This window comes from Monodon monoceros, unplaced genomic scaffold (genome assembly GCF_005190385.1).
Source record: "Monodon monoceros isolate NGI ecotype Baffin Bay Population unplaced genomic scaffold, NGI_Narwhal_1 Super_Scaffold_7, whole genome shotgun sequence".
Taxonomy (NCBI): domain Eukaryota; kingdom Metazoa; phylum Chordata; class Mammalia; order Artiodactyla; family Monodontidae; genus Monodon; species Monodon monoceros.
Window position 1 is genome coordinate 16,834,041 of NW_021703784.1, and position 24,121 is coordinate 16,858,161.

General features: G+C 41.7%; 1 protein-coding gene across 8 annotated transcripts in view; it reads left to right on the forward strand.

The window, feature by feature from the left end:
• The window catches only part of CADM1 (cell adhesion molecule 1), a 334,754-nt gene that overhangs the window by 292,066 nt on the left and 18,567 nt on the right, over nt 1–24,121 (forward strand). For 4 of the 8 annotated variants that reach the window (XM_029208168.1, XM_029208169.1, XM_029208165.1 and 1 more), the window contains 3 exons: nt 1,750–1,922; nt 6,788–6,865; nt 18,080–18,112. In XM_029208168.1, coding sequence (XP_029064001.1) covers nt 1,750–1,922; nt 6,788–6,865; nt 18,080–18,112 — 284 coding nt within the window. The remainder of the gene's footprint in view (nt 1–1,749; nt 1,923–6,787; nt 6,866–18,079; nt 18,113–24,121) is intronic. The other 4 variants (XM_029208171.1, XM_029208167.1, XM_029208172.1 and 1 more) reach the window with 2 other exon arrangements.

Consider the following 24,121-nt stretch of genomic DNA (forward strand, 5'->3'; position numbering starts at 1 on the left):
AATTGCCTTCCTACCAAAACGATCCAGTGGCAAAAAAAATAAATTCTCTCAGGCCTCTTGCCACTTACAGTACCAGCCACATTAACTACATTTACAGTCTATGGCTTGCTAACCTCTATTTTGTTTCTATATTTTTTTCCCCTGAAGAAGGTACTGTGTTCAGTCGCATGTGCCACGGGGACAGTAAATTGTATGTTTCCTTCGGGACATTGATGCCAGAGAGGGTATTTGCTTGCTCCTCTCAAATCGGCCCGGGTCCACGGTTGTCTGAGAAAAGCACGGGTTACTTGACTGCTAGCCCTTCTAGCATATCACCTATTTATTTTCTCAAGAAATTGCATACAGTAAAAATGGTAATTTAACTTGCCGTTAAATGCTGTGAATGTTCTCAGCATTTACCCCCACTGATGGTTTCAAGCAGCGGGACAGTAGGTCTGATTGCCAGGCAGAGCCGTTCGCCATTGCCTGCGAGGAAGACGGATGCAGGGCTCATTTTAAAATAATTTATTGGGTTGTGATAACAAACCCATGTGTCATTAAAGAAAAACTGTGACTTCACATCCCATTGGAAAACCGGAATGCTACTTGACAGGGCTGTCTTGAGTGCCCATTCTTATGAAGCACGGGTCTTTGGTTCTGATGCTGCTCCTAGCAGTAGTGCAGAAAATGAAAGGAAGCTGCTTCTGTGCTCGAATCTCTGTGGCCCTGCCTGGGAAATGGTAGCTTTCAGGCCCAGCCCTAGATGTGGCCTCGATTTCATAGGGGCTGCCTTGAAGGATTATAAATTCACTGAGTTTGAAAAAGACTCGGTGTGTGTGCAATTTGGGCCCTGGAGCATCTTGTGAAATTTGCTTTTTCCTGATGGATACAAATGTGGTCTTTAAATCACGAAAATAAACTCCCCTCTGATGAGCAAGTGCCATAGGACCCCAGGAGTTCACGTGGAGCTGCTGTCACTCCACAGCCATTGATCTGGGAGCCTGTCCCTCGAGCTGGGGGCCTGCAGGTGCACACACAGGGGAAGGGGAGCAGTGTGAGGGCCTTGGAGAGCCAGGGAAGACAGGCATTTTGCCAAGGAACACATAGATAAGGTGGCTTGGGGCCTCGGAAGGTGCGGTGGGGTCTTGGGTTGGCGGAGGGTGTGTTATGGGTAGGGGGTAAGGGGACAGGAAGTGATTACATCTTTCCAGAATGAGAAGAGGTAATTTTTTTTCAAACAGCAGAGGCCAAAGAAAGCACTGTTCAGCTGTAAAAGTCCACTCCTTTCTGTGAAACTCGAAATCCACTTAAATATCACAACTTTCTATGCCACTATCTCGGCGTGTTAGTAACCATGAGATTAATGCATGTATCACTAGCCCAGGATTTGATTTTTTTCCCCCTAATTAATGAGATGATTAACAATGGGTGAGCTCTGTCCTGTCTGAATTGGTGTGAAAGCACACAGCAGGGCATAAAAATAGGGCACATTAGTTTATTTGCTGATTTGTTGAAGATGAATTGGAAATAATGAGACTCCTGCTTCTGGTCTGTTGAAAGTTTTTCAACACCTGACAATATTTTTTAAAAAATGATATTCCAAACAGATTTGTGAAGCCTTCACAGCTGTAATTCTCTGAACTTAAAATAAGTCCTCTTTAATTGTGTCATCCTGCATGGGATTCATTTACTGTGTGGGTGAGAGGTTTGATGCAGACATCTTGGTGGGAAATCATAATGCACCCTGTCTCTCTCCCATTCCCTCTGCAGGCCTGTGATGGTAACTTGGGTGAGAGTCGATGATGAAATGCCTCAACACGCCGTACTGTCGGGGCCCAACCTGTTCATCAATAACCTAAACAAAACAGATAATGGGACATACCGCTGTGAGGCTTCCAACATAGTGGGGAAAGCTCATTCGGATTATATGCTGTATGTATACGGTACGTGAGAAGACGAAGCCCTCTTCCACTTGACTCATTTATTATGTAGCTGCTGCTTGTGATTCACTCCTAGAGCTTTTGGTCAAGTTGAAAACCAAAAAAAAAACAGTTTGTTTCCTTCAAGAATTAAAGAAGCCTGGCCCAAGGTGGACCCCAGTGCTACCACTAGGAGGACAGCAACTTTTCTTCTCCCCTTCTAATCCTGGGGGCTTCCCTCTAGATCACAGGCTCTGGTCATGCTGAGTAGGAAAGCTCTGTCCTCAGGCGCACGCTATGGAGATTATGTTAGAAATAATGACTGCGAAATCCAACCTTACCAATTAATGGCTTTTCAGCTCAGAAAGTCTATTCCCAGTGGTATTTTCCGATGATACCTGGGCTAGCCTTTCTGCTTTGATGAGCACAACTATCCTCCTTTCAGCGTGAAGCTATTACATTCCATATGTCGCAAGCCCGCAAATACTTGGGAAAAAAATAGAAGGTCCTTGGTAGCTCTGTGAACCACCTATAGCTACTGCTTCAGACAGAAGTGCTTTTTAAAAAAATTTGTCTGTTTTCTTAATATCTTTTTGCAGGGTTATTAAAGCAATGATCATGAATTTCACCTTCTAGTCAACAAATATTTATTGTGCACCTACTTGTACCAGCCATTTTAAACTTACTTCCCATTTTATAGCTCATGGTCAATTTTGTGTCTGGTGAATATTCTCTGTTTAGTTGAGGAGTGCACTGCCTGTCTAGTCTTATGATGACGAATTGAGTCTCTTCTGTCCAGTTGACTCTCTCGGTTACTTTTACACCAGGAAATATAGTCATGAGCTGACATGACACAGAATGAGTAACCATAGGCATGACAATTTCAGTATCTTGTAAATATATGAACACGTGTGTGCATTTCTCTCTTCATGTGAGCCATGTAAATAATCCAAGTGTAAGTGTATGTGAATATACACATATACACATGTAAATCTACATATGGGATATTTACACCGTAACGTCTTAGAACCTGGCCACTTTCCTTATGAAGAAAACAGGAGTAGCGGTCTCTTTGATGAAATAGAAGCATGCTTTACCTCATATCTACATGGATATTAAAATATAATCCTTAGCCTGTACCTGAGTTTTGTTTTCCTTAGCATAATGCAAAGTTAAAGGCTCACATCTGATCACTTTACGTATAGACTTCTGAGGTGTGATTTCTTTGCACACTACCCATGTTGTCTGCGGTCTACACATAATAGCATTAATTCTCCCTGGTAGTTAAGGAGATCAGAGTGAAGGGAATGGCTCTCCGTGTAGGTGCAAGGAGGTGCCGAGTGCCCCTTTTCCAGCCATCCCCCTTTTGCTTCTACATCCCTCCCATGCTCAACATCAGGGATTGAGCCTCATGCGAGGCCCCAGCCTTGCTGTTATCCAGGTTTACAGACGACTTTCATTCAGCTCTTTTTTAAAACGGCAGATTATGAAAAGCAGAGACAAATTTCCACCAGTCTATTATGTGCTTCCTTGATTCAGAAGACTCAGTTATCTGGAAAAACAATTTTGACTTATTGTACCCACTGTTCCGACATCTCAAGATGAGAAGCGTTTTGTGGATTTGATAGATAGATTTGAATAATTTTGGATCCTAGCTCTGGCTAGCATTTATTGAGGGCTTGCTCACTTCGTTCCATGCGCTAGGGTGACAGTTTTACATGCACGATCACCTCTGCTCTCCACGATAACATGACGAGGTAAGCGCCATCATCATCCCATTTTACAGATGATAAAAGGAAGCTTAGAAAGGTCACATAAGTTGCCCAAGTTCACATGGTTACCAAATATGTTTCAGAGCCACGATAACTTTGACTCTAAAGTCTACAGTGAAATGTGTGTCTTTCTTTGTAGTTTCTCTTACTCTCTCTGCTTCCCGGTAGAACAGTTCCCTCCAATGCAAGATTGTCGTTTGGGAATGAACTCGCTGGGCCAGAATGCATTATTTGAAAGCCAGGAAACAGAGACCTGCCCATGTAGGCAAGCACATCTACCTCCACCTATCTCCCCAACCCAAGATGGTGCACTTCGCCTGGTCTAGGAATTTGCTAGATCCACAATATGCTACCTCCCTCCCGTAACCTGTACTAGCAGTAATGCTTGGGATGACAGGCTAGAACACTCACCTGAGGTGTTGCTTGTCTAGTAATAAAATATTCTAGCAGTTTGAGAAGATGGTGAGTAGGTTTTCTTTTCAAAGCCAATTTATTGTCCTACTACAGTAGCTTTCAAAGTTCTTTATGAACTCAGAGTTAACACGCTTTTAAAATGTTTAATTCTCTAGAGGTAACTTCTATACTTGGCGAATCTATCTGGTTAGCGCCTGAGCCCCAGTTGGTTTTGTTCTTTTAGCGTCTATGTGTCAAACATAGCTTATTAACTCCAACTCTGTATTTTCTTAAATAGTGACCTCACGTTGCTCTTATCGCTAGAAATGATCTAGGCATTACACCTGGTAACGGAATCTAATTCATTTAGGTCACTTGAGCCACATGTGAAGGACAAGTTACCCCAGTAGTGATGAAAATAATTGGAAGTGTGTGATTTTCACAAAATGAAAGGAACTAGTGACCTTTTTTCTGAAGTCTCTGCCCTCGTTAGTCAGTCTCTGTTCCACTCCTGTTGGTAATGGTAATTTCAAATCACCTTCATTGTGGACATCGCACATTTTGTGCCAATACTTTTTGAAATAGAGACAGAAATAGCATTGTAGCATACCAGCTACAGATGTTCCTTTTCAGTGATAAATATTGTCATTGAATCAGAACAGAGAAGGCACATCTCTGGGTACAGCTGAATTGGGGCGTGGAGAGAGCAGGTTGTCTTCAGGGACCGGTGCCCCTCGGTCACCTGCGTCCCTACCTGCACCTGTACCTGCACCTGCCGCAGGATGTAGGTGCATCCAGTGGTCTCCCAGGTCACAAAATGCTTCCCCACCTGTGGCCTCCATAAGAAAGTACTCCAAAAAGCAAGACTGAACGTGTACTGTCCGTTCTTCTTCTAACAAGGTAGTTTGAAATTATGAATCATTTATACTTCTTGGAAGAGAATGAGATTTTTTTTTTTAATGGATTCTTTTTTTGCACTCATGTGTGAGGCTGCTTTCAATAGTCGTTTAAACTGCTGGCATCCCCAACTTCAATGAACAGAGTCTCCCCTAAAACAGACAGGTTTGCTCTTGATTCTTCCCTGTCAAATCCGTACATTTGTGTACGTGTGAGAGAAGTTTGTGAGGAAAATTAAAACTGATTATTGATCAACGGTGGGAATCTTTTAAGCAGACCTCATAACCAAACGCCAAGATAATGTTTTCGTAAACTTCCAGGAAGTTCCGCCAAACCCAATAAAGACACGTATATAATTAAAGTTTGGATGTATTAATTAGACAGTCTGAGAGCTCACTTGGAGATAAAAGGACACCAGATGTGTCAGGGAGAAAAAGTTGACGGGCGTTAGATAAAATTTAAAATCAAAAGCCTTCAAATCGTCTTACGCTCTATTATAGCAGAATGATTGCTTAGGTCAAAGTCTTGCTGACAATTTAACACATTCAGTTTGATCAGTTGGGCTGAGATTTTTTTTTTCTCTTTCATATTTGCCTTCTCTTTTCCCCCAAATAATTTTGGAGATGATAGAAGAATATACAGTATATCAGACACCTGACAGAGGATTCCCTATCGGATTCCTGTCTTGGAGGGTTAAGCCTTTTTTATATTTAATTCTCTTGTTTACAAGCTGGAAACATTCTTCAGTTTTATCATTGTCGCCCACGTAGGTCAGGCTTGAGCAAAGGCAACGAACTGATTAATCTTTATAAGTTGTAAAATTTATTGACTTTTAGAAAATAAAATCTCAGTGAAATCTCACATGCCTGGAACTTGATATTTAGTGGTGACATTCTCTCTTCTGTGTATTTATTACAAGTATAGAAGTAGTTTTACTTCCTGCTGGGATGTATTGATGGAGAATAATGACGTTAACAGTCAGAGACCAAGAGGCAGGCGCACACTTTCCCTTGGCCTATAGGAGCCCTTTAGATAGATCAGCGCCATCTCCTCCTTTCTCCCACCGGTGAAAGCATAAAACGAAATGACAACCGTCGGACCCTCTCAGGGGCTGAGTTGGTCTAACCTCACCCTTTGAAATCGGATGGGGGTGGGGGGGGCGTGTCATATGTTTTGATTTTTCCTCCCTTCTCTACTTCTCATCACCTCATCCCTAGTTCACTTCATTGATACAAATCTCTTTTCTTTTTTTTTTAAATTTTTATTTATTTATTTATTTATTTATGGCTACGTTGGGTCTTCATTGCTATGCGTGGGCTTTTCTCTAGCTGCGGCGAGCGGGGACTACTCTTCGTCGTGGTGCGCGGGCTTCTCATCGCGGTGGCTTCTCGTTGCAGAGCACGGGCTGTAGGTGTGCGGGCTCAGTAGTTGCAGCACGTGGGCCCAGTAGTTGTGGCTTGTGGGCTCTAGAGCGCAGGCTCAGTAGTTGGGGCGCATGGGCTTAGTTGCTCCACGGCATGTGGGATCTTTCCGGACCGGGGCTCGAACCCGTGTCCCCTGCATTGGCAGGCGGATTCTTAACCACTGCGCCACCAGGGAAGCCCCCAAATCTCTTTTCTTCTTTTCTTAGCTCTTCCGAATAAGGCCTTGGGTTATGATTATAAGACATAAATTTTTGCGGGGCTGGGGCGGCGGGGGGAGTCTTTGGTTTTTAAAGGGAGAAGTCATCAAACAACATGTCAGCGTCTTCACGCCTTTGTTGTGTCGTTACTGATCACCGCTGTGCTCAGCATTGTGGGTTTGATTCTCCTTTTTTTCTTTATCCAGATCCCCCCACAACTATCCCTCCTCTCACAACAACCACCACCACCACCACCACCACCACCATCCTTACCATCATCGCAGGTATGGTACCTTCATTGCCATTGCAGATGTCCTGAATGTACACTGTCTTTCTGGTATGTATAACAAGAAGCCTAAAAGGCCCCTTTAACTCCTTGGAATGGAATTATTCCTTTATTTGGGAACTTGAAAGACATTAGATGCTGTGTTCTCAAGTCGACTCTTAAGGACCTCAGAAAAGACTTTAACATCCAAGCATTTAACAGTAGATCAGATATTTTGCAGAATTCTTTTTTAAGCATCACCATGCAAAGAAAAATGCTAGGGGGGAAATGGCAGCCTGGCTCTTAGAGAACACGCGGATAGCTTGTGCTGAGCCACGGTTGACGAAATGGTAAGTATCCCGGCTTTGGATCTTCTTCTTGCCTTAATTTCATCTTAATCCACGTGAAGGAAAATACACACCCTTTAACATGTCCACGTGGGCCACGTTCCTAAATGCATCATCCTTCCTGCCCCAGAGAGTACCCACTGACCGTGTGTCACCTGGGGAGTCACCGTCTGTTCCACTCTGGGCACTCGAGTACCCCTTCCTGCCCTCCGTTAAACACTGGAGGAGCCACTGTGGTTGTCACTCTGTGGTTTAGCTCTTTGGACTGTCTGAAACTCCTATTCAAAGTGAGTTTCGCGGTCTCCTTTTGCTGACCGTCACTGAGGGGGGAGGTTATGTCCTCCAGCCCCTTCCTGGTTGGTCCCCAGCGGCTCTCAGTGCTTGATGTCGCTTGTCCGGGAGACTTGTTGTTTTCTCTGCCGACCAGGGTGGGAAAGGTTATGGCCGCACCACGTCGACTAGACGTGCAAGATTTCCTTAGGTAAGGCCATCCTTTACATTGACTTTCCGGAGACATTTTCAGTTTCCACAGGAGTTGGTGTGATAGACATGATGAAAATTCTAAGTGTTCAGTGAAAGAGGAGGCCTCATCGGTTTATGAAATATAACAATAGATTGTCTAATTTCAGTTTTCTTCACCTTTCTAACCATTAGAGTGGAACAAAGAACTTTTAAATAAGCCACTAGAGAGCATGGTTCTGAATGATGTTTGCGAAAACATCAGTGCCTGCACTTAATTGAAAAGCTTCTGAAAATCCATCAGTTGGTTTTTGTGTCTCACCCTAAACTCGGCTCCATCCAGGCTGCTTCCTAAATTCTTGTCTGTGTGTATTTCCCTTTTAGCTTTTTGTTAGTTTCTTCTGCTTCTTAAGTAAACTCAGTTTGTTAGCAGTGCGGAGAGATTCCTCCCACTTTCTGCATCCTTAATAAGCGCAACAAAGATGCTCCTCCCTGACTGATTTCCAGAGCAACCATGCTAACAACTTTCCTGGCTGCGGACCAGGTGTTTACCTTTCATGATTTCTTACCTCTTATCCGGGTGGTAAACCAATTAAGCTTGAGCTGCTGTTACCAGGTTTTCATAGTTTCCTATGAACGGCCCTTTGGATGTCAGCGTAAATTATACCACCCCTTTCGCCACTGCTCTGCATGTGTGAACCCATTAAGAAAGCCCTTCTGTGGTCTGTTTTGTCTTTGCAGAAGTTGTCTTCTGCAAAGAAGAAGGCTGGTGTGAGCCAGCCTTGATTACCTCTCCTTGTAGAAGGTTCCGTCTAGGTAGCTAGTCAGGTTTACATTTTAAGGCGGTCAAGGCCTTCATTCATTCGGCATAAATACCACATTTCTCTCTTTTTTTTTTTTAACATCTTTATTGGAGTATAATTGCTTTACAGTGGTGTGTTAGTTTCTGCTTTACAACGAAATGAATCAGTTATATATGTACATATGTTCCCATATCTCTTCCCTCTTGCATCTCCCTCCCTCCCACCCTCCCTATCCCACCCCTCTAGGCGGTCACAGAGCACTGAGCTGATCTCCCTGTGCCATGCGGCTGCTTCCCACTAGCTATCTGTTTTACCTTTGGTAGTGTATATATGTCCATGCCACTCTCTCGCTTTGTCACAGGTTACCCTTCCCCCTCCCCATATCTTCAAGTCCATTCTCTAGTAGGTCTGTGTCTTTCTTCCTGTCTTACCCCTAGGTTCTTCATGACATTTTTTTTCCCTTAAATTCCATATGTATGTGTTAGCATACGGTATTTGTCTCTCTCTTTCTGACTTACTTCACTCGTATGACAGATTCTAGGTCTATCCACCTCATTACAAATAGCTCAATTTCGTTTCTTTTTATGGCTGAGTAATATTCCATTGTATATATGTGCCACATCTTCTTTATCCATTCATCCGATGATGGACACTTAGGTTGTTTCCATGTCCTGGCTATTGTAAATAGAGCTGCAATGAACATTTTGGTACATGACTCTTTTTGAATTATGGTTTTCTCAGGGTATATGCCCAGTGGTGGGATTGCTGGGTCATATGGTAGTTCTATTTTTAGTTTTTTAAGGAACCTCCATACTGTTCTCCACAGTGGCTGTATCAATTTACATTCCCACCAACAGTGCAAGAGGGTTCCCTTTTCTCCGCACCCTCTCCAGCATTTATTGTTTGTAGATTTTTTGATGATGGCCATTCTGTCTGGTGTGAGGTGATATCTCATTGTAGTTTTGATTTGCATTTCTCTAATGATTAGTGATGTTGAGCATTCTTTCATGTGTTTGTTGGCCATCTGTATATCTTCTTTGGAGAAATGCCTATTTAGGTCTTCTGCCCATTTTTGGATTTAATATGGAACAGCACTTTTCATTTGTGGCTGGCCTCTCACTAGCTTAGGCTTTTTTTAAAAAGACCTTTCTTAACTCCTCCCCCCTCACCATCAATCTCAGAGACTCAGCAGAGGCGCTTCAGTTCACAGCTCCTAAACCTTCACTCCAGACTAAAGCTAATCTCACGTCTTCAAACAGCTACAACTCACTGTTATCACAGTTACAACCACAGAGACTCCATTTAAGAGGAAATTTTAAAAACAAACAATGCTATATTTCTGTCCACATCACAGGTACCTTTATAGGGACTTGTCTTCTCCTCTTCCCCTCCTCCTGGCCTCTTTGCTCAAGGTAATATAAGATGATCTCATAGGTGCACTTTGGCCTCTTGATGTTAGCAGCTGAACCTGCTCTACACACAAAATGCGTTTGTGGTGATGAATGCCCTGATTCTCACTGGCACACCCAAGAGTCGTTACACTAAAATTGCCACTAAAACAACATTGTAGAATCCACTGCCTTAATGGATGTGATCTTACAGGCTTGCTGTGTCTTAACAAGCAGTCTTATATATATTTATCTTGCCCAGAAAGTGTACTTGTGGAATTTAACATTTGGTCCTTTCTTCAAACAGATTAAAGGTTATGGAGCTGAATGATTCCGTGTCCCGTTTTAAAGGTCCAGGCTATCCCCTAGATTTAGATTGGTTCCTAAGAAATCTTCCAGACTGAATCCTGACAAATGGAGAGCTAAATTAACCTCTACTCTTCTCCTCTCTTGTACTGTTTGGTACATTACAGCCACCATTAGCCTTAAAAGCTTCAACAGCTAAATCTAGTGATACTAACATAAAGCCTCAGCTTAAAAAGAAACTACGAGGAAGAGGAAGCCCACGGGCATCTACTTCTTTACTCCCAGGCAAATGCAGTGACTGAAACCCATTCCCTAGGTCAGCGTTTCATTACAAGAAAAACGTACAAATTGTTTTTAAATGCAATCGAAAAATGTTTTTAAACTCGAAAGGTCATAGTTGATTTCTGATGTCTCTGAAAGGAAGTGTTCCAGTGTTATCTTTTATCTTTCATAACCAGAATAATTGAATTGTTCTCCCTGTTAGGGAGGCAGGCCTTCGTGAGTTCCCAGTCGCCTGACTCCCTCAAAATATGTTAAATCTTCATCCTGGAGGCCCTTGAAAAAGAGGAATTGTAAGCCCAACCTGACCCGATGCTGCCCACCCAGAATCACAGGTGGGTGGGAGGAGCAGGGCGCCTCTGCCTCCCATCCGTCCTGCGTGGGGAAGCTCTCCTGACTTACCTGTGAAGGCCACATCTAAAGGTAGATTCACCTGCAGAAGATTTTTGCAGGCTCTAGAGTACTGAAAGGAGTATTTGATGTCAATTTGCCATATCAGCATTGTTATGGTTTTATAACTATTCAGCCACTAATGTCATTAGAATCGCTTTCCAAATAAGAAACCATCTGAGGGATAAAATTGGGATGGGAGCCACGCAGAGCCTCCTGTGATTTCCCATAAGATTCTTTGGTGTCTCTGTTCTCTTTCATGTACGTTAATCTTCTGACCATATATTTCTGTTTTGACTATTGCTACTGGCAGACCCCCACTCCCTTTTTTTTTTTTTAATATCAAGTTGTCCACGTGGTTTCACTCATGAAGATATATGCTATATTATAGGAGAGCAAAACGCCTAATTTAAATTGCACTTTAAATCCATCCCGGCATCCTCTGTGAAAATACAGAGACAGCCAACCATTACCGGGGTAAGAGGCCTCCATGCAAATTCCTTTCAAAACCCAGAATCAAAGAAAAGTCTACTGCCATGGGAGGGTGGGGAGGGGGGAGGCCGTTGTTTGTTTTGTTTTGAACTTTCTTTGAAATTAGTTGACTTTGTATATTAGGTGTACATAAAAATACCTGTTTTTGTGTTTGGTGATAGCTTTTGCCCCGGTCTGCCAGTTGGATCAATCATCTTAGGAAAATATTCTGTGTTTCCCTTCCTAGTTAATATGGGTATTGTTTTATTTCTGCCTGGTTTTGCCCTGAGTTACATGCTTGATGAGAAGTACCATAGAAAACACTCAGCACTCAGTTTTAAACACCCTTAGCAGCTTAAATATAAAATCCAGGCCAGGAGGAGCTCAACCCGTAGGTCACATTTATACATGTGACTGTCATAAATTAAAAAATTAAAATCACCTTAGAATAAGAAATGAATAGCTACAGGGCCGAATTCTGAAACACATTTAAGAATCCTTTCATAAGAATGAAGTAGGTCATTTATAAATGAGTTTTTCTCTTTTTGAAAGTCCATATCCAATTAAATATTTTGTGTTTCTTGGAAAAGAAAACAGTAAGGTTTTTCTTATTGGTATCTAATCACTCAGTACCCAATATACCTTCTAGAAAGTGAGCCCCACCCCCAGGCTCACATTATTATTTTGGTATTCATAGCCTCCTATCCTAAGCTTTTTTGTGTGTGTAACGTGGGTCAGGTCACATAAATAAAGAAGATGAGAACAGCCCTTATCCTTCCGGCGGATGCCAAATTGGGGAAACTCAACAACCAAGCACATGTTTTCAGTTTCCTAAATACAAAGGAAAGAAGTACACCTGTCTTAAGACTGACTCTGTAGCATGACCAGCTATATTACAATAGAGAGCTTTGCTCCGCATAGAGCTGTCTGTTCTGCAGGGTCTTAGCATCATGATTCCTACTCTGTGCTATGATATCTGCATGACATAAGGGGTAATGCTTTTAGGCATTCATTCAACGCGTATCAAGGACCCATAATATGTACAGCACTGTGCTAGTGCCCACGGAGACAGAAAATTCTTGGAACCCCTTAAAATATAGCTGAGGAAATAGGTTATACCCATTGGAACTCCTTAAGCAGGAGATACTGTGCACTTAGGGCTGATTCAGAAGATTGAAGAGACTGTCACAGGAGACGTAGAATTTGGTCTGTGCCATCAAAGAATGGATAGAATGTGGATAAGAAAGGATGGCATTTTGGAAATTAAGCCTGAAGGCCTAACTTTACTTCAAGCATCCATCGTCAGTGTTTGTGTCTGTTGTGTGTATTTATATTCGGGATATATATTAAGCCATCGTTGCTAGGAAATACACATCTCTCATCCTAGAATGTTTACTAAATTGCCTTTTTTCTAGAGTTGGCATCTACTCCATCAAGGCTGTTTTTCATTCATCATTTATTGAATACTTATCGAATGTTAGTGATATACATACCAGTATGCCTGGTGACAAGAATATTATTAGGGCACTAGTAGACACTCATGAGCCACCTGTTTTGTAACGAGCTCCCTTTCCAAGTTTTTGCCCCAAAAGTGCGTGGACCATGTTTTTCCATACTGTCTTAAGTGTGTACATTTTTATTTTTTTGATGATGATAAACTTATTACAAATAGCATCATAGCCAACCAGTTTTTGACCCATATTGACTTATGAGGGAATGGAAGAAATTAGTGATGAAGGTCACCTGATTCTGCATTTTTTTCAAAAAGGAATGAGAGATGGGAAGTCAGTGAGATTTTTTTTTCCCTAATGCTTCTATCGTCATTTCCATGCTCTTATGTTCCTTGTTGAAAAATAATCCAAGAGAGAGGGAATTGACATGTTTTCATACTAAAGATTCATGCACAACAGTGCAAAAGAATAATCTCATAAATACAGGTTTCTTAGGATTAGAAAGTTGGAGCTATCTCAGTGGTGGGAAATAAAGGACTTGGCAGGAAGGACCCAGCCCTCCAGGAGATGAATATAAACTACCACTTCTAGAGCTGCTGCCCTCTCCCCACCATCACCCTCCTGCATCCCTCTCTTTTCCTCCCCTCACCGGTGCCTCACCCCTCTCTGTCCCTCCTCCCACCCAGCAGGGACACAACATAGGATAGGAATTGTTTTCCTTGTTAAATGGAACCACGGTACTGGTGGTTATTATTATTATTATTTTGAGAACATCTGGTTTGCAAATGAGACGATCTCAGGGGTACAGTAGCACTTGTGAACAATTCTGAAGAAGCTTTTAACAAAACTTGAAATTAACCAAAAAGAAAGAAAAAACAACAACAACCTACTCCCCTTCCTGCTGTTCCGTGGCACACAATCTCTTCACTCAAAGGGGAGATGACAGGAAGACAGAAGAAAGCTTTCTTATGAGTCTCCTATTCGGGCCTTTTAGCTTCAGTTCTGTTCCTATCCATTTCTCCCATCCCTGAGCAATGGGAGTTTAATTAAAGCTGAACATAGATGGAAAGAAAATTAACCAGGAAACCAGTAGAAAATAAATTTCAAAGTTTAATTTTCCAGCAGGTATGTTTGCTTTCAATAGATTTCAAATATGTCAAGAAGAAAGAAAAAGAGGGAACTATACTTAATATATATTGGCCAGCACAGCACCATCGTGAGAATAAAACCGTCAGGGGAAGTCCTTGCCTACCCTAGCGTCTAGCTTTAAAGCAGCTCCATAACACAAACTGAAGGGGAATTCAATTAAGAAAACCCATTGGCTCCTTATTGACTTTAGGTAAGAAAATAAACTGAGAGAAAGTGTATTAAAATATGTCTGGACTGCTTAGTATGCTTTCATTTACGCTTATGACAATCAAAATGGCAGAATTTAAATTCTTTACAATTAAGCTCTGCTTTTGAGCAGATTGGGTTATTACCCTATGCATTTTTTAATGTACAGCCTACTCATACCGTCCCCCCTTCCCCCCAAATGCAGCCTTGCAGTGAATCTGGGCATTATAAAGCAGGAGTACCATAGCGCAGTTGGAGAAGAAAAAGTATTTAAGGTTGTGAATTTAATTTCGTTCCTGGATTTTCATTTTCATTTATGGCACCCGTTGTGTTTGAGACCACGGACTAATTTGTGGATTAGTTTTAAACCCCCAGTCTGTCACACTCAATGAACAATTCTAAGTTGGAGAGAATCCATATGAAAGGATTAGAATGTGCCACAGTGGAGCTTACACATGACTGTTTCAGCTAAACATTGCCCAGCTGCCTCGCATGCGGTTTTTTTTGTTGTTGTTGTTTTTGGTTTTGGGGTTTTTTTGCTACTTGGTTAAATGGATGGTGTCTCTAATCTGACACACTGTCTGAGCCTTTTGATTTTGAAAATATCTGATACTGCCACTGTGAAATATAGGTGATGTTTAATGTATTCAAGGTAGGGTCCCATAAACTGTTTGTATGCCTGGGAGACTGAAAGTCGATATTCAGTGAAATGTTCATCTTTCAGATAGCAGTGCAGGCCCTGCCCTTGGATACCTTGTTTAATTATACTCATAAAACAGCTAGAGAGTGACTATTAAGACCATACACACTTACTGGGTTTGCAGGAACGTGGGACTGCTTTTTCTTGACCATATAAAATAAATGTACAATAAAGTTCTCCCTCATTGTACTTAAAATTAAAAGAGACAGTAGCTCAAAGAGGCTTTTTTAATTTCATAACCCTACACCACCGTAAGTCCAGCTCAACTTTCTGTGACCTATTTTTCTCCTAGGCCTAGCGCAAAGATTATTTTTTAAAGGCAGCCGCAGAATGAAGTTTGAAACAGCTTCTGTTACGGCAATTAGGCACTCTCATTTTTCAAGTTAATTAGAGCCTACGTTATCTTCTATTGGAAAGTTACTGTTTGCATTTTGCCTGTACACTTAGAATGTTATCAAACAATATAGTGACCCCACAAGTTGATTCACAGGGGTGGGCTAGCACATCTCTCCAGTCTCCTGATTAAGATACCTTAATAAATCCTACTTCACAGAGCCGTACTCACTTCAGAGCCAGGGTGTCTGGTTTCTGCGTGACGTCGTAATGCAATTATGAAGGAGAATTAGATTCTGTCACAGTGCTCTCCTGCGGGGAGCACAAAGTCACTTCTAAAGATTTTTTTTTTTTCATTCTTTACTTGAAATAGCCTCTGTTCAGATACCACACCAGATGCTCTTAGAGAAATGGAATCAGCGACTCCCCCATCCACCCTCAATCTCGGTCTCAACTTTGTAGCCAAGCCTGTGTGTCTGCTGCCCTCTGCCACTCCATTGCTGATCCCTGGTTTTGCCATTCCCAGCTGCAGTAACTGTGTTGTTTGACTTGAACATGTGTTTGCTTTTCACTGTTTTAGAACTGTGTGTTTTCCTTCTCAACATCCCTTTCTCTTCCCTGTTGGGCGCAATTGATGGATTTCCCATCCCCAGAATGGGGAGGCAGGCTGCACTGTGAACTTCCCTTCATTTGTTCTCTGGTACCCACAGGGCAGTGTACACCCAGCTTCCCTTAGTTTGATTTCGTCATAAAGCTGACGTGATGTTGTGATGTAGGCAGACAGTAAATTGGGGAGTCGTCGGTTAATGCTAAGACATTATTTTTGAGGACCCTTAGATTTTACTCCAACCCCTTTCTTTCATTTTATACTAATGATTTACCTGGTGAAAATAAAGCATATTAGAAGTGCTGCTACAAAAATAACGAGCCAAAATGTTTATTGTTTTTTTTTAATTAATTTTGGAAAGAAGCCAGTGTCTAGCCATAAAAGATATTAACTTTCATATAAGTGTTTCTGTACAAATGTGCATTTGATTTTGCCCCTGTAATTGAAAGCACCTCAAACTAACACTTGACTTGAATGTTTCAAGTAAGGAGACGTGTCAGACGTGTCATGAGCATCTGATGTAGAGATGTTTCATCTGAACAATTTCCGGTATTGTTTTTTAACTGCTTTTTTATGCATACAGACTTGTAAGTAAGTATTGTGTTCTGGTGTGGTTTATTTTATGTTTTTCTTTCCTTCATCTGTTCTTCAGAAACTCAGCTATAAGTTATATTAAGCTGTAGTGGCCTCTCGGACTTCTCGTTAATTCTGGCTCCTTAGAAGGGCTCTGATTTTTTGATGGTCTAGGGTTCTGAGGAAAGGGGAATTGAAGGGGAACACTGGTGTGAATTCATGTGTCATATTTATAAATCAGAAGCACCAGGCTCGTTGGACCAAAAAAAAATGTTACATTTGGCATTCTGGTGCATTTAAACATTGCCTATGTCGAGTCCAAAAGCGTCTTTTGGTGTCTCCAGAACTCGTGAAAATAATTACCAGCTAAATGGCTGCATGATAAAAAAGGACAGGTAACTGCTTGCAGTGTCAACCCAGAATCCCACTACAGCTCGACATGACCAGCTCATGTGTGAGTGTCTCCACTCCTTTCTGGCCAGAAAGGCATCGTGGAGGGAGACACCTTGAGAAGGTAGAACTGAAAATTAAAACCCGGCCAGATGGGTTGACATTGGAATGAAGTTGGCTAGAAGAGGGGTATTAAAACGACTCTGGGAGAGGAATGTTGCCGTGCATTTTGTTAGATATTTATCCCACTTCCCCTCTAGCCAAAAAGAAAAAGAAAATTTCTGGAGCCCCCTGAGGAATTTCCTGTGAAGAAGAGCCAGTATAGCAGGCCTGGTTTTGAAGCCTGGTAGAAGGAGAAAACTTGAACGGCATTAGAAATAGGAGAAGAGACAAACCACGGTTTCTTCCATAACAAGTGCATCTGGCAGTGAAAAAACCTCACGTGCCATCTCCTGATTCACCCTGAAGGCAGGACTCCTGGCAGCTCACAGCAGTGAATGTGGTTCTGGATCGTGAGCAAAGGGACGGCTGGATGCTTTAATTTTTGGAATGTCACATGATGAGAAGTGGCATTTGGCAAATTATGTGGACTTGGGTGTTTTCCATGCAAGACTTCTTGCCCTTAGATTGTAACATAGTAAGATGCGCAGAGTGGAGGATGGCTGAGTGGTGAGTATGACAGCGTGTGCGTGTGTGTATGTTTGTCTGTGTGTGTGTGTGTGTGTGTGTGTGTGTGTGTGTGTATAGAAACTAATCTGAAAGCCTTTAACATGTTCATTCCCCTGGCCTCCCAGTTAATTGAACTTTCCAGCCGAACCCTGCTGAAATAACACACTGGATGGAAAACTTGAACCCGTACATTCATCTACAGGCATCTGCGCATGAGCCATAAAAGGATCCTAAATGTGCAATTGATTCAGCGACGCCTGATTGGCAGTCTAAAGCCTGAGTGCCTGGGTGGGTTGGGTTAAAACAAAGGCAATGTTTGAATGTATGAATCTGTTGTTCAGCCAGCCTCCCGACTGAGCTTTTCTGTCACAGTCCTGAGCCTTGGTGCGTTCAGAGCCATCTACCAGTCACTGAGTTTGCACTGGTGTTTCTCATCACTTTGCATGTTCCCCTGACTATTGACTAGCAAGTAGATGTATCCTGGCAAGACCCCCAGAACCAAAGAATCTACTGTTTTCCTCACTGGCTCGCAGCTTTGAGCTGAAGGCATGTCTTAAAACAGTGCAACTCACTTCAAATGCTTTTGGCTTTTCATTTATTATTGCTTGTCACGCGATGTTCTTTGAAAGCTTGCTCATATATTATCTGTTCCATTTTTTTCCATTTTCCCTTTTTTTGCATGCCGTTCCTCCTGTTTCTTCCCTTCCTCCAATCCTCTGTTCCCGTCTGTAGACACCACGGCGACGACAGAACCAGCAGTCCACGGTTGGTACCACATTACTGTTTATCTACCTTCTCAGCACTGCTGAGCGGCAAGGCAAGCCTGGGAAAAAGAGAAATGTAGTCTTCAAGGGAAACTGTGTTCCGAGTAGACTGACCTCATAAATATACTCTAATTTGTGAGGCTTGAAAGGATGTCGAGTCTTGTCATTTCTGTTGTGAGTTCAGTGTTCAATGGTTGCAATCTAAGATGAGGCCTCCCTGTCGGCTGGCTGGGCTTCAGGAGTTTTAGCTGCACGTAGCCCTTAATTGTATAATGCCGCCAGACATTGAAATATAAGGGACTCCAAAAAAACCCCTAATATTTGCCTAAAAATCATAGCATCTGAATTAAAGGCCCAGTTGCTTTCTTCGTTCATAGGCTAGAATCTTAGGTACATTTTGAAGAGGAGTCATTTATGTCACTTAGTAGTTGAGACTGAAGGACAGGTCAGGGCGGAAGATTCCTGCTTAAATTCATGACGTAGGGATGAGGAAGAACATTGTTCTTCTTTAATTATCATATTTACCTCCACGGCCTCTTGCAGGTTCACCCTTAATCTCCATGTGTGCATAAAAGTTTATGCTACCATTTGGCGGGAAACATCTTCAAACAAGAATGATACCATATGTACATTTCAACAGCATTAACTGGGACTTTTAAAAAAATCATTTGTGTGTGGGTACCTGGTAGGCAAAATACTAAAAAAAAAAACTCGTCAGGATGTTAGCCAAAAGCTGATAAAAACCGAGTAAATAAAGCTCAGCAGGGGGCATGAGGAAACCCTTTTCCGAATTTCTCCACTGACTTCCTAGGTTGGAATAGGTCCATTCACTTTTCTATAATGTCTCCAATCAGAAAATGAGAATCATGTTTCATCTGTATATTACTGTATTACTTAGCTCACATCTCACCCTGGCGATATTGTGCTTTGGAGAAAGATATGTTAGTTAAAAATGGGCTGAATTTTAATAACTGAATTCAAGGGAATTATTTGGTAAAGGGCCTACTTACATCGCTTTGCACATTTTGCAGGATTGAAATCTATCAGTTAAATGACAAGAGGTGATCAGCCAACCCTATGGCGTTCATTCAACTTTTAGAGAAACAGCTCTTCCTAGCACGACTGACCTTCTTAAACAGACCTGCATTTGAGGACTTAACCAGTTAGAAATCTCTGAGCAAAACCTATGCTGTGTGAGCCGTCCTTGAAGGTCAGGCCTTTATGCTTGGCTGACCACCCCCATATTTGGACCTTCTGATGAAAAATTCTGAGAAAGTAAAACAAACTTGGGTATGGGGCAGTATCCCTCCCCACCCTAACCCACCTCCCCCTGCCCTCCCTGTCACTGGCACAAAGGGAAAAGTTCATAAAATTAGTTAAAGGGCCAGATACACCAACAATCATGAGAGATCAATTAGGTAAAAAACTTCCACTTTCCAAGGTAATGCCCCATGGTGCTCACTGCATCTCAGACACTGCACTCCATTAAGCTCAGTTATTTGTAGGTTTCATCATTAATTGAGCACTTCCTGACTTTTATCGATTATTCTCAGAGCTTTAAGGCTATTTTTAATGTAGTTCAAGAGATTTTTGTTCTATTCTTTTTAAGATGCTTTAAGTTCTGAGCTTTCTATAATTAACTCCAGGGTCAAATGTAATCATAAGATTCCTGAATTCTGTGAGATCTTTGAAGAGATACTGATCATTTATCTCAAGACTCCAGGCTTCTGTTTTCTAGGTCCCTTCAGTAACATTTGTGTAGTTATATGACTCTAATAGTTGTAGGTCTTGGAGTTGGGTGGGGTATTCAAGGTAAAAAATATGTCCCCCTGGGCTTCCCTGGTGGCGCAGTGGTTGAGAGTCCGCCTGCCGATGCAGGGGACGCGGGTTCGTGCCCCGGTCCGGGAGGATCCCACCTGCCGCGGAGCGGCTGGGCCCGTGAGCCATGGCCGCTGGGCCTGCGCGCCTGGAGCCTGTGCTCCGTGACGGGAGAGGCCACGACAGTGAGAGGCCCGCGTACCACACACACACACAAATAACAGAAAAAAAAAATATGTCCCCTGAGCTGAAAAATGAGAAATTAATTTAGGGAGCCAGTCCTGATCTTAGGATACTGGTATTTGAACAGTATTTCTCTATGGAGAAAGAAAGTGAAGGTGATCTCTTTTTGTGGTATAATAAAGAGACACTTGGAATAGGACTCTAGCATTCGTGTGACAGGAAATAGAGATGCCTGTGTACTGTGAGAAACAACCACTGTCTTACTAGTTCAGGGATAGTGTTCAAGCCAGCAATGTCCCAGTAGGATGTTATTGACCAGCAGTGAATGAGAAGTATACCTACAGCCAAGAAATTAGGGGAGAAAAAAAAAGAAGTAAGAATAGTATAATATATATATATATGTGTGTGTGTGTGTGTATATATATATATATATATATATATATATATATATATATATAAAATATATGATCATCATATATAATATATGGTTCCTTAGCGGGTAGAGAGAAGTGATAATCCAGGTTGATTCCTATAAAATGCATTTATAAATACATGCTCCAACTTGTCTAAAACCCTCACAGCATCCTCCCAAAGGGATCTGACCCCTCTTTTCAACAGCATACTCTCCAGCTCACAGCAAAAAGCTTTAATGAAAGCCAAAGTAATATCTAGAATTTTACTTAACAGGGGGAGAAAGTCTTCCAGGTCAGTTGTCAGGATAGAAAAGGCAATAGAATATGATTGGAGTTACAAAGCAGGGGACCACGTTTCCAAGGAGATGAGGATACAGAACTGACTTTATTCAAGTGGCTTATGGGTAAAACCCAGCTTCTTCCATATAACAACCATGTGACTTAGATTCATTTGAGAATAATCTTGAGATGCTCATGTTGGAGATCTGGGCCTAGAAAAATGTTGTGGTTTGATAACTTGACAACTTAAATGACAAGACGTACTGGGTCAGCCAGTTGTGACCATTGTACTGGTCTTAAAAGTTTTCATACTGGATTTCTTTCCATACTTCTCTTTTCTTTTCTAAAAAGGAAAAAAAATAATTTTACAAAATGTTTTCCCTTTGAAGACTCATTAAAATATTTTATTCAAGCTTGTGTTGCTAGAGTATGTATGAAGTATATCAGTTGTTTATGTATGTTGACCTTTTGTTCTTACCAATATCTGATTAGAATAAGCATGTATTGGGAGGTTAGAAGTGCATGGGCATGATTCAAAAGCAAATGGATTTTCTCCAAAAAGAAACCAAACAACAGTCAGCCACAATGTGTCTTTAAGGATATAATTGACAGTACAGTAAAGATAAATGTGAGTGTAAGAGTGGGATTCCTAGACTAGGGTGATGGAAGGGATCTTTGAAGAAAGATCTTGAGCATTTGTGTTTTGGGAGCTCATCCTTAAGGGATCTTTGAAGAAAGATCTTGAGCATTTGTGTTTTTGGAGCTCATCCTTAAGGCCTGGACAGGAAGAATCCTGTGTTATGTGTGCATGTTGAGAAATGCAAAAAGCACTCTGCCAAATCCTGGTACCACATGGTCTGAAATTTATGGCAGAAATGCATGAGTGACGTTAAGCACGGATGGTGTACTCGTTCCTATGATTATTGATGTGTGGGTGCGTGTGATGGTTTTTATTTGTTTGTTCCAATGTGGGGCGCTTCTCTGTAAGTGTCTTGTGCCTTGTTCTTTTTCTGCCCTGTGTGTCCCCTCTCCCTTCCCCCACCCACCTCCCTCGTGTGAGGTTTTGGGTGACAGCATGCCCATGGTCTGGAATAGTGCTTGTGCTTTTGCTGCACTGTAGTCAGCTGGCTTCCTCTGGGTTTGGGGTTCTCTCTCCCTCTCTCTCTCTGTCTCTGTCTCTATCTCTGTCTCTCTCTGTCTCTCTCTCTCTCTCTCTCTCTCTCTTTCTCTCTCTGTCTTTCTCTTTCTCTGTCTCTCCCCCCACTCCGCCCCACCGCTATTTCATTATTTTCAAGTCTATCTGTCCTTTTGCTTTCTACCTCTTGGTACATTAGAAGCTGATGATCTCATGAATTTATAATCCCAAATGAGTTATTAACTAGTTTTTAATTTAGTATGCAATTGTAGTGAGACTCAAACTGGGAACCCCTCTGACATAATTTTTCACTTTCAGTTTTGGTTTCAAAATGTTTGGCCTGTGCTAGATACATGCTTATCCCCTAGACCTCTGCCCTTAGGCAACTACCCCATGGATCTCCCTCTCCCTGACTTACTTCATAAGTCGTGCAAGCCGTGATGGAATTCTAAAAGCACATGAAATTTCTTATCTTTCTATTCAATTGTGGGGAAATTCTGAAGCCCATTTTAAAGAAAAATAGCCAGCAGTGCGCATTATTACAACCTCTATGTCCACCATCTGTGTATGCACCCCTCTGCACATCTCTCTGTATGAGTACACAACAGTGGCATTCGAAGGCTGTCATTCAGTCAAGGGACTCTGCAGACATTGTACGTTCTACTCAAGAACAAAGCTAAAGAGGTTTACGAATGGCTGCAGGACCTGAAGATTGTGTTTCAGCCTTGATATGCAGTTTGGAAACAATGTGCTACTGTTTAACGGCGTGAACCAAATTTCTGCTAATGGGACCAAGGGAAAAACTCTCCACAAAAGCTGACAAAGCAGGAAGAACAGGATGACTGACTGAGCATTTAGATTAAAACTGCCGGGGCATCTGAACTCTTATGGCTGGTGATGGAAGTAACAGATTCCATAATATGGCCAAGTGATCAGACATATGCTGCTTAGGTAAGAGAGAGACCATCGCCTATTTTTTCATAATGGGAATGATACTAGGGCCAGTGGGAAGTTTTTTTGTTTCCTAGAGGTTTTATTTGATCATTCTGTTTTAAAATTTTCAGGAAAAAAAAAAAAAGGAAACCCTGATGAATTGAGCCCCAAGCATTTAGATTTTACTTGACCTTGACCTTGAATTTAACTAACTCTAGGATTTCTTGCTGTTTCTAATTTTTGAGGTTTTCCTTAACCTGGTTTAAAATTGCTACGCCATACATACCATTTTTAGAAGCCAGTGATTTCTGCTAGAAAGGAGAAGTAACCACACCAACAGCAGAAGCACTGTCTGAGGAGGCTTAGGGCACGTGCGGCACGTGATTGATAGCATCACGAAGGAGCAAAAATCACGTCTGCGGAAGAGACGATTCTCGTGCGTGTATTAAATTATCATGTCTGCACCTTAGGATTTTATTAATTGCTCAAAAGAAAATCCCATATGGACCAAAAGTAAACTTTCGTTTGTTTAACAAAGTTTAAAGAAATGCGTTGAATACATTTTAATTGAAGTGACCAGGAAGGGCTTGAGCGGACGATATGAAAAGTGCAAGGGAAAAACCCAGAAGTAATTTCCCACTTACTGTTAAATGGTGGAGTTTCCTTTTGAAGACTGTTCTGTACCTCACAAAATGCATCTTTTTCTTTGAGAAAAATGAGAGCTGTACAATTTTTATCACGAAAGAGAACTACCTAAGTCAAAGCAATCTTAGGAGGTAAATTTTGCTTGTACACTCAGTGCTTCAGTAAACTCTTCCTAATTATATTTATTTTGAAATTATCCAACTATGGCGGAGCACTATAGATTCATAAAATACAATAGTAGTGCAAAAACAAATTTAACGCCACTAACCTAGGTGGCTTCCCACTTTTGGATATAATCTGAGCTGTAGATTCCAGAGGATTTGGTATATTTTAAAGTTTATGCCATTAAAAATGACAGTTTCATCTTTAATGAGGTGTGTATAAACTGTCTGTTGCTTTTTAATGGGAAACTTTGCATATCAATGATATTTCATAAACATATTTGTCTTTATTTTTTTAAGTTAGCTTTCTAATGCCCTCCCCAGGGAAACAAGCCTTCAGCAGTAAAGCTGCCTACTTGAAACATCCTCGTTTAATATGGTTCAGTGGGTGCCAAGCATGTATGTAGCATGCTTTGATATTCATTGGGCCACGTAGAAGTGAG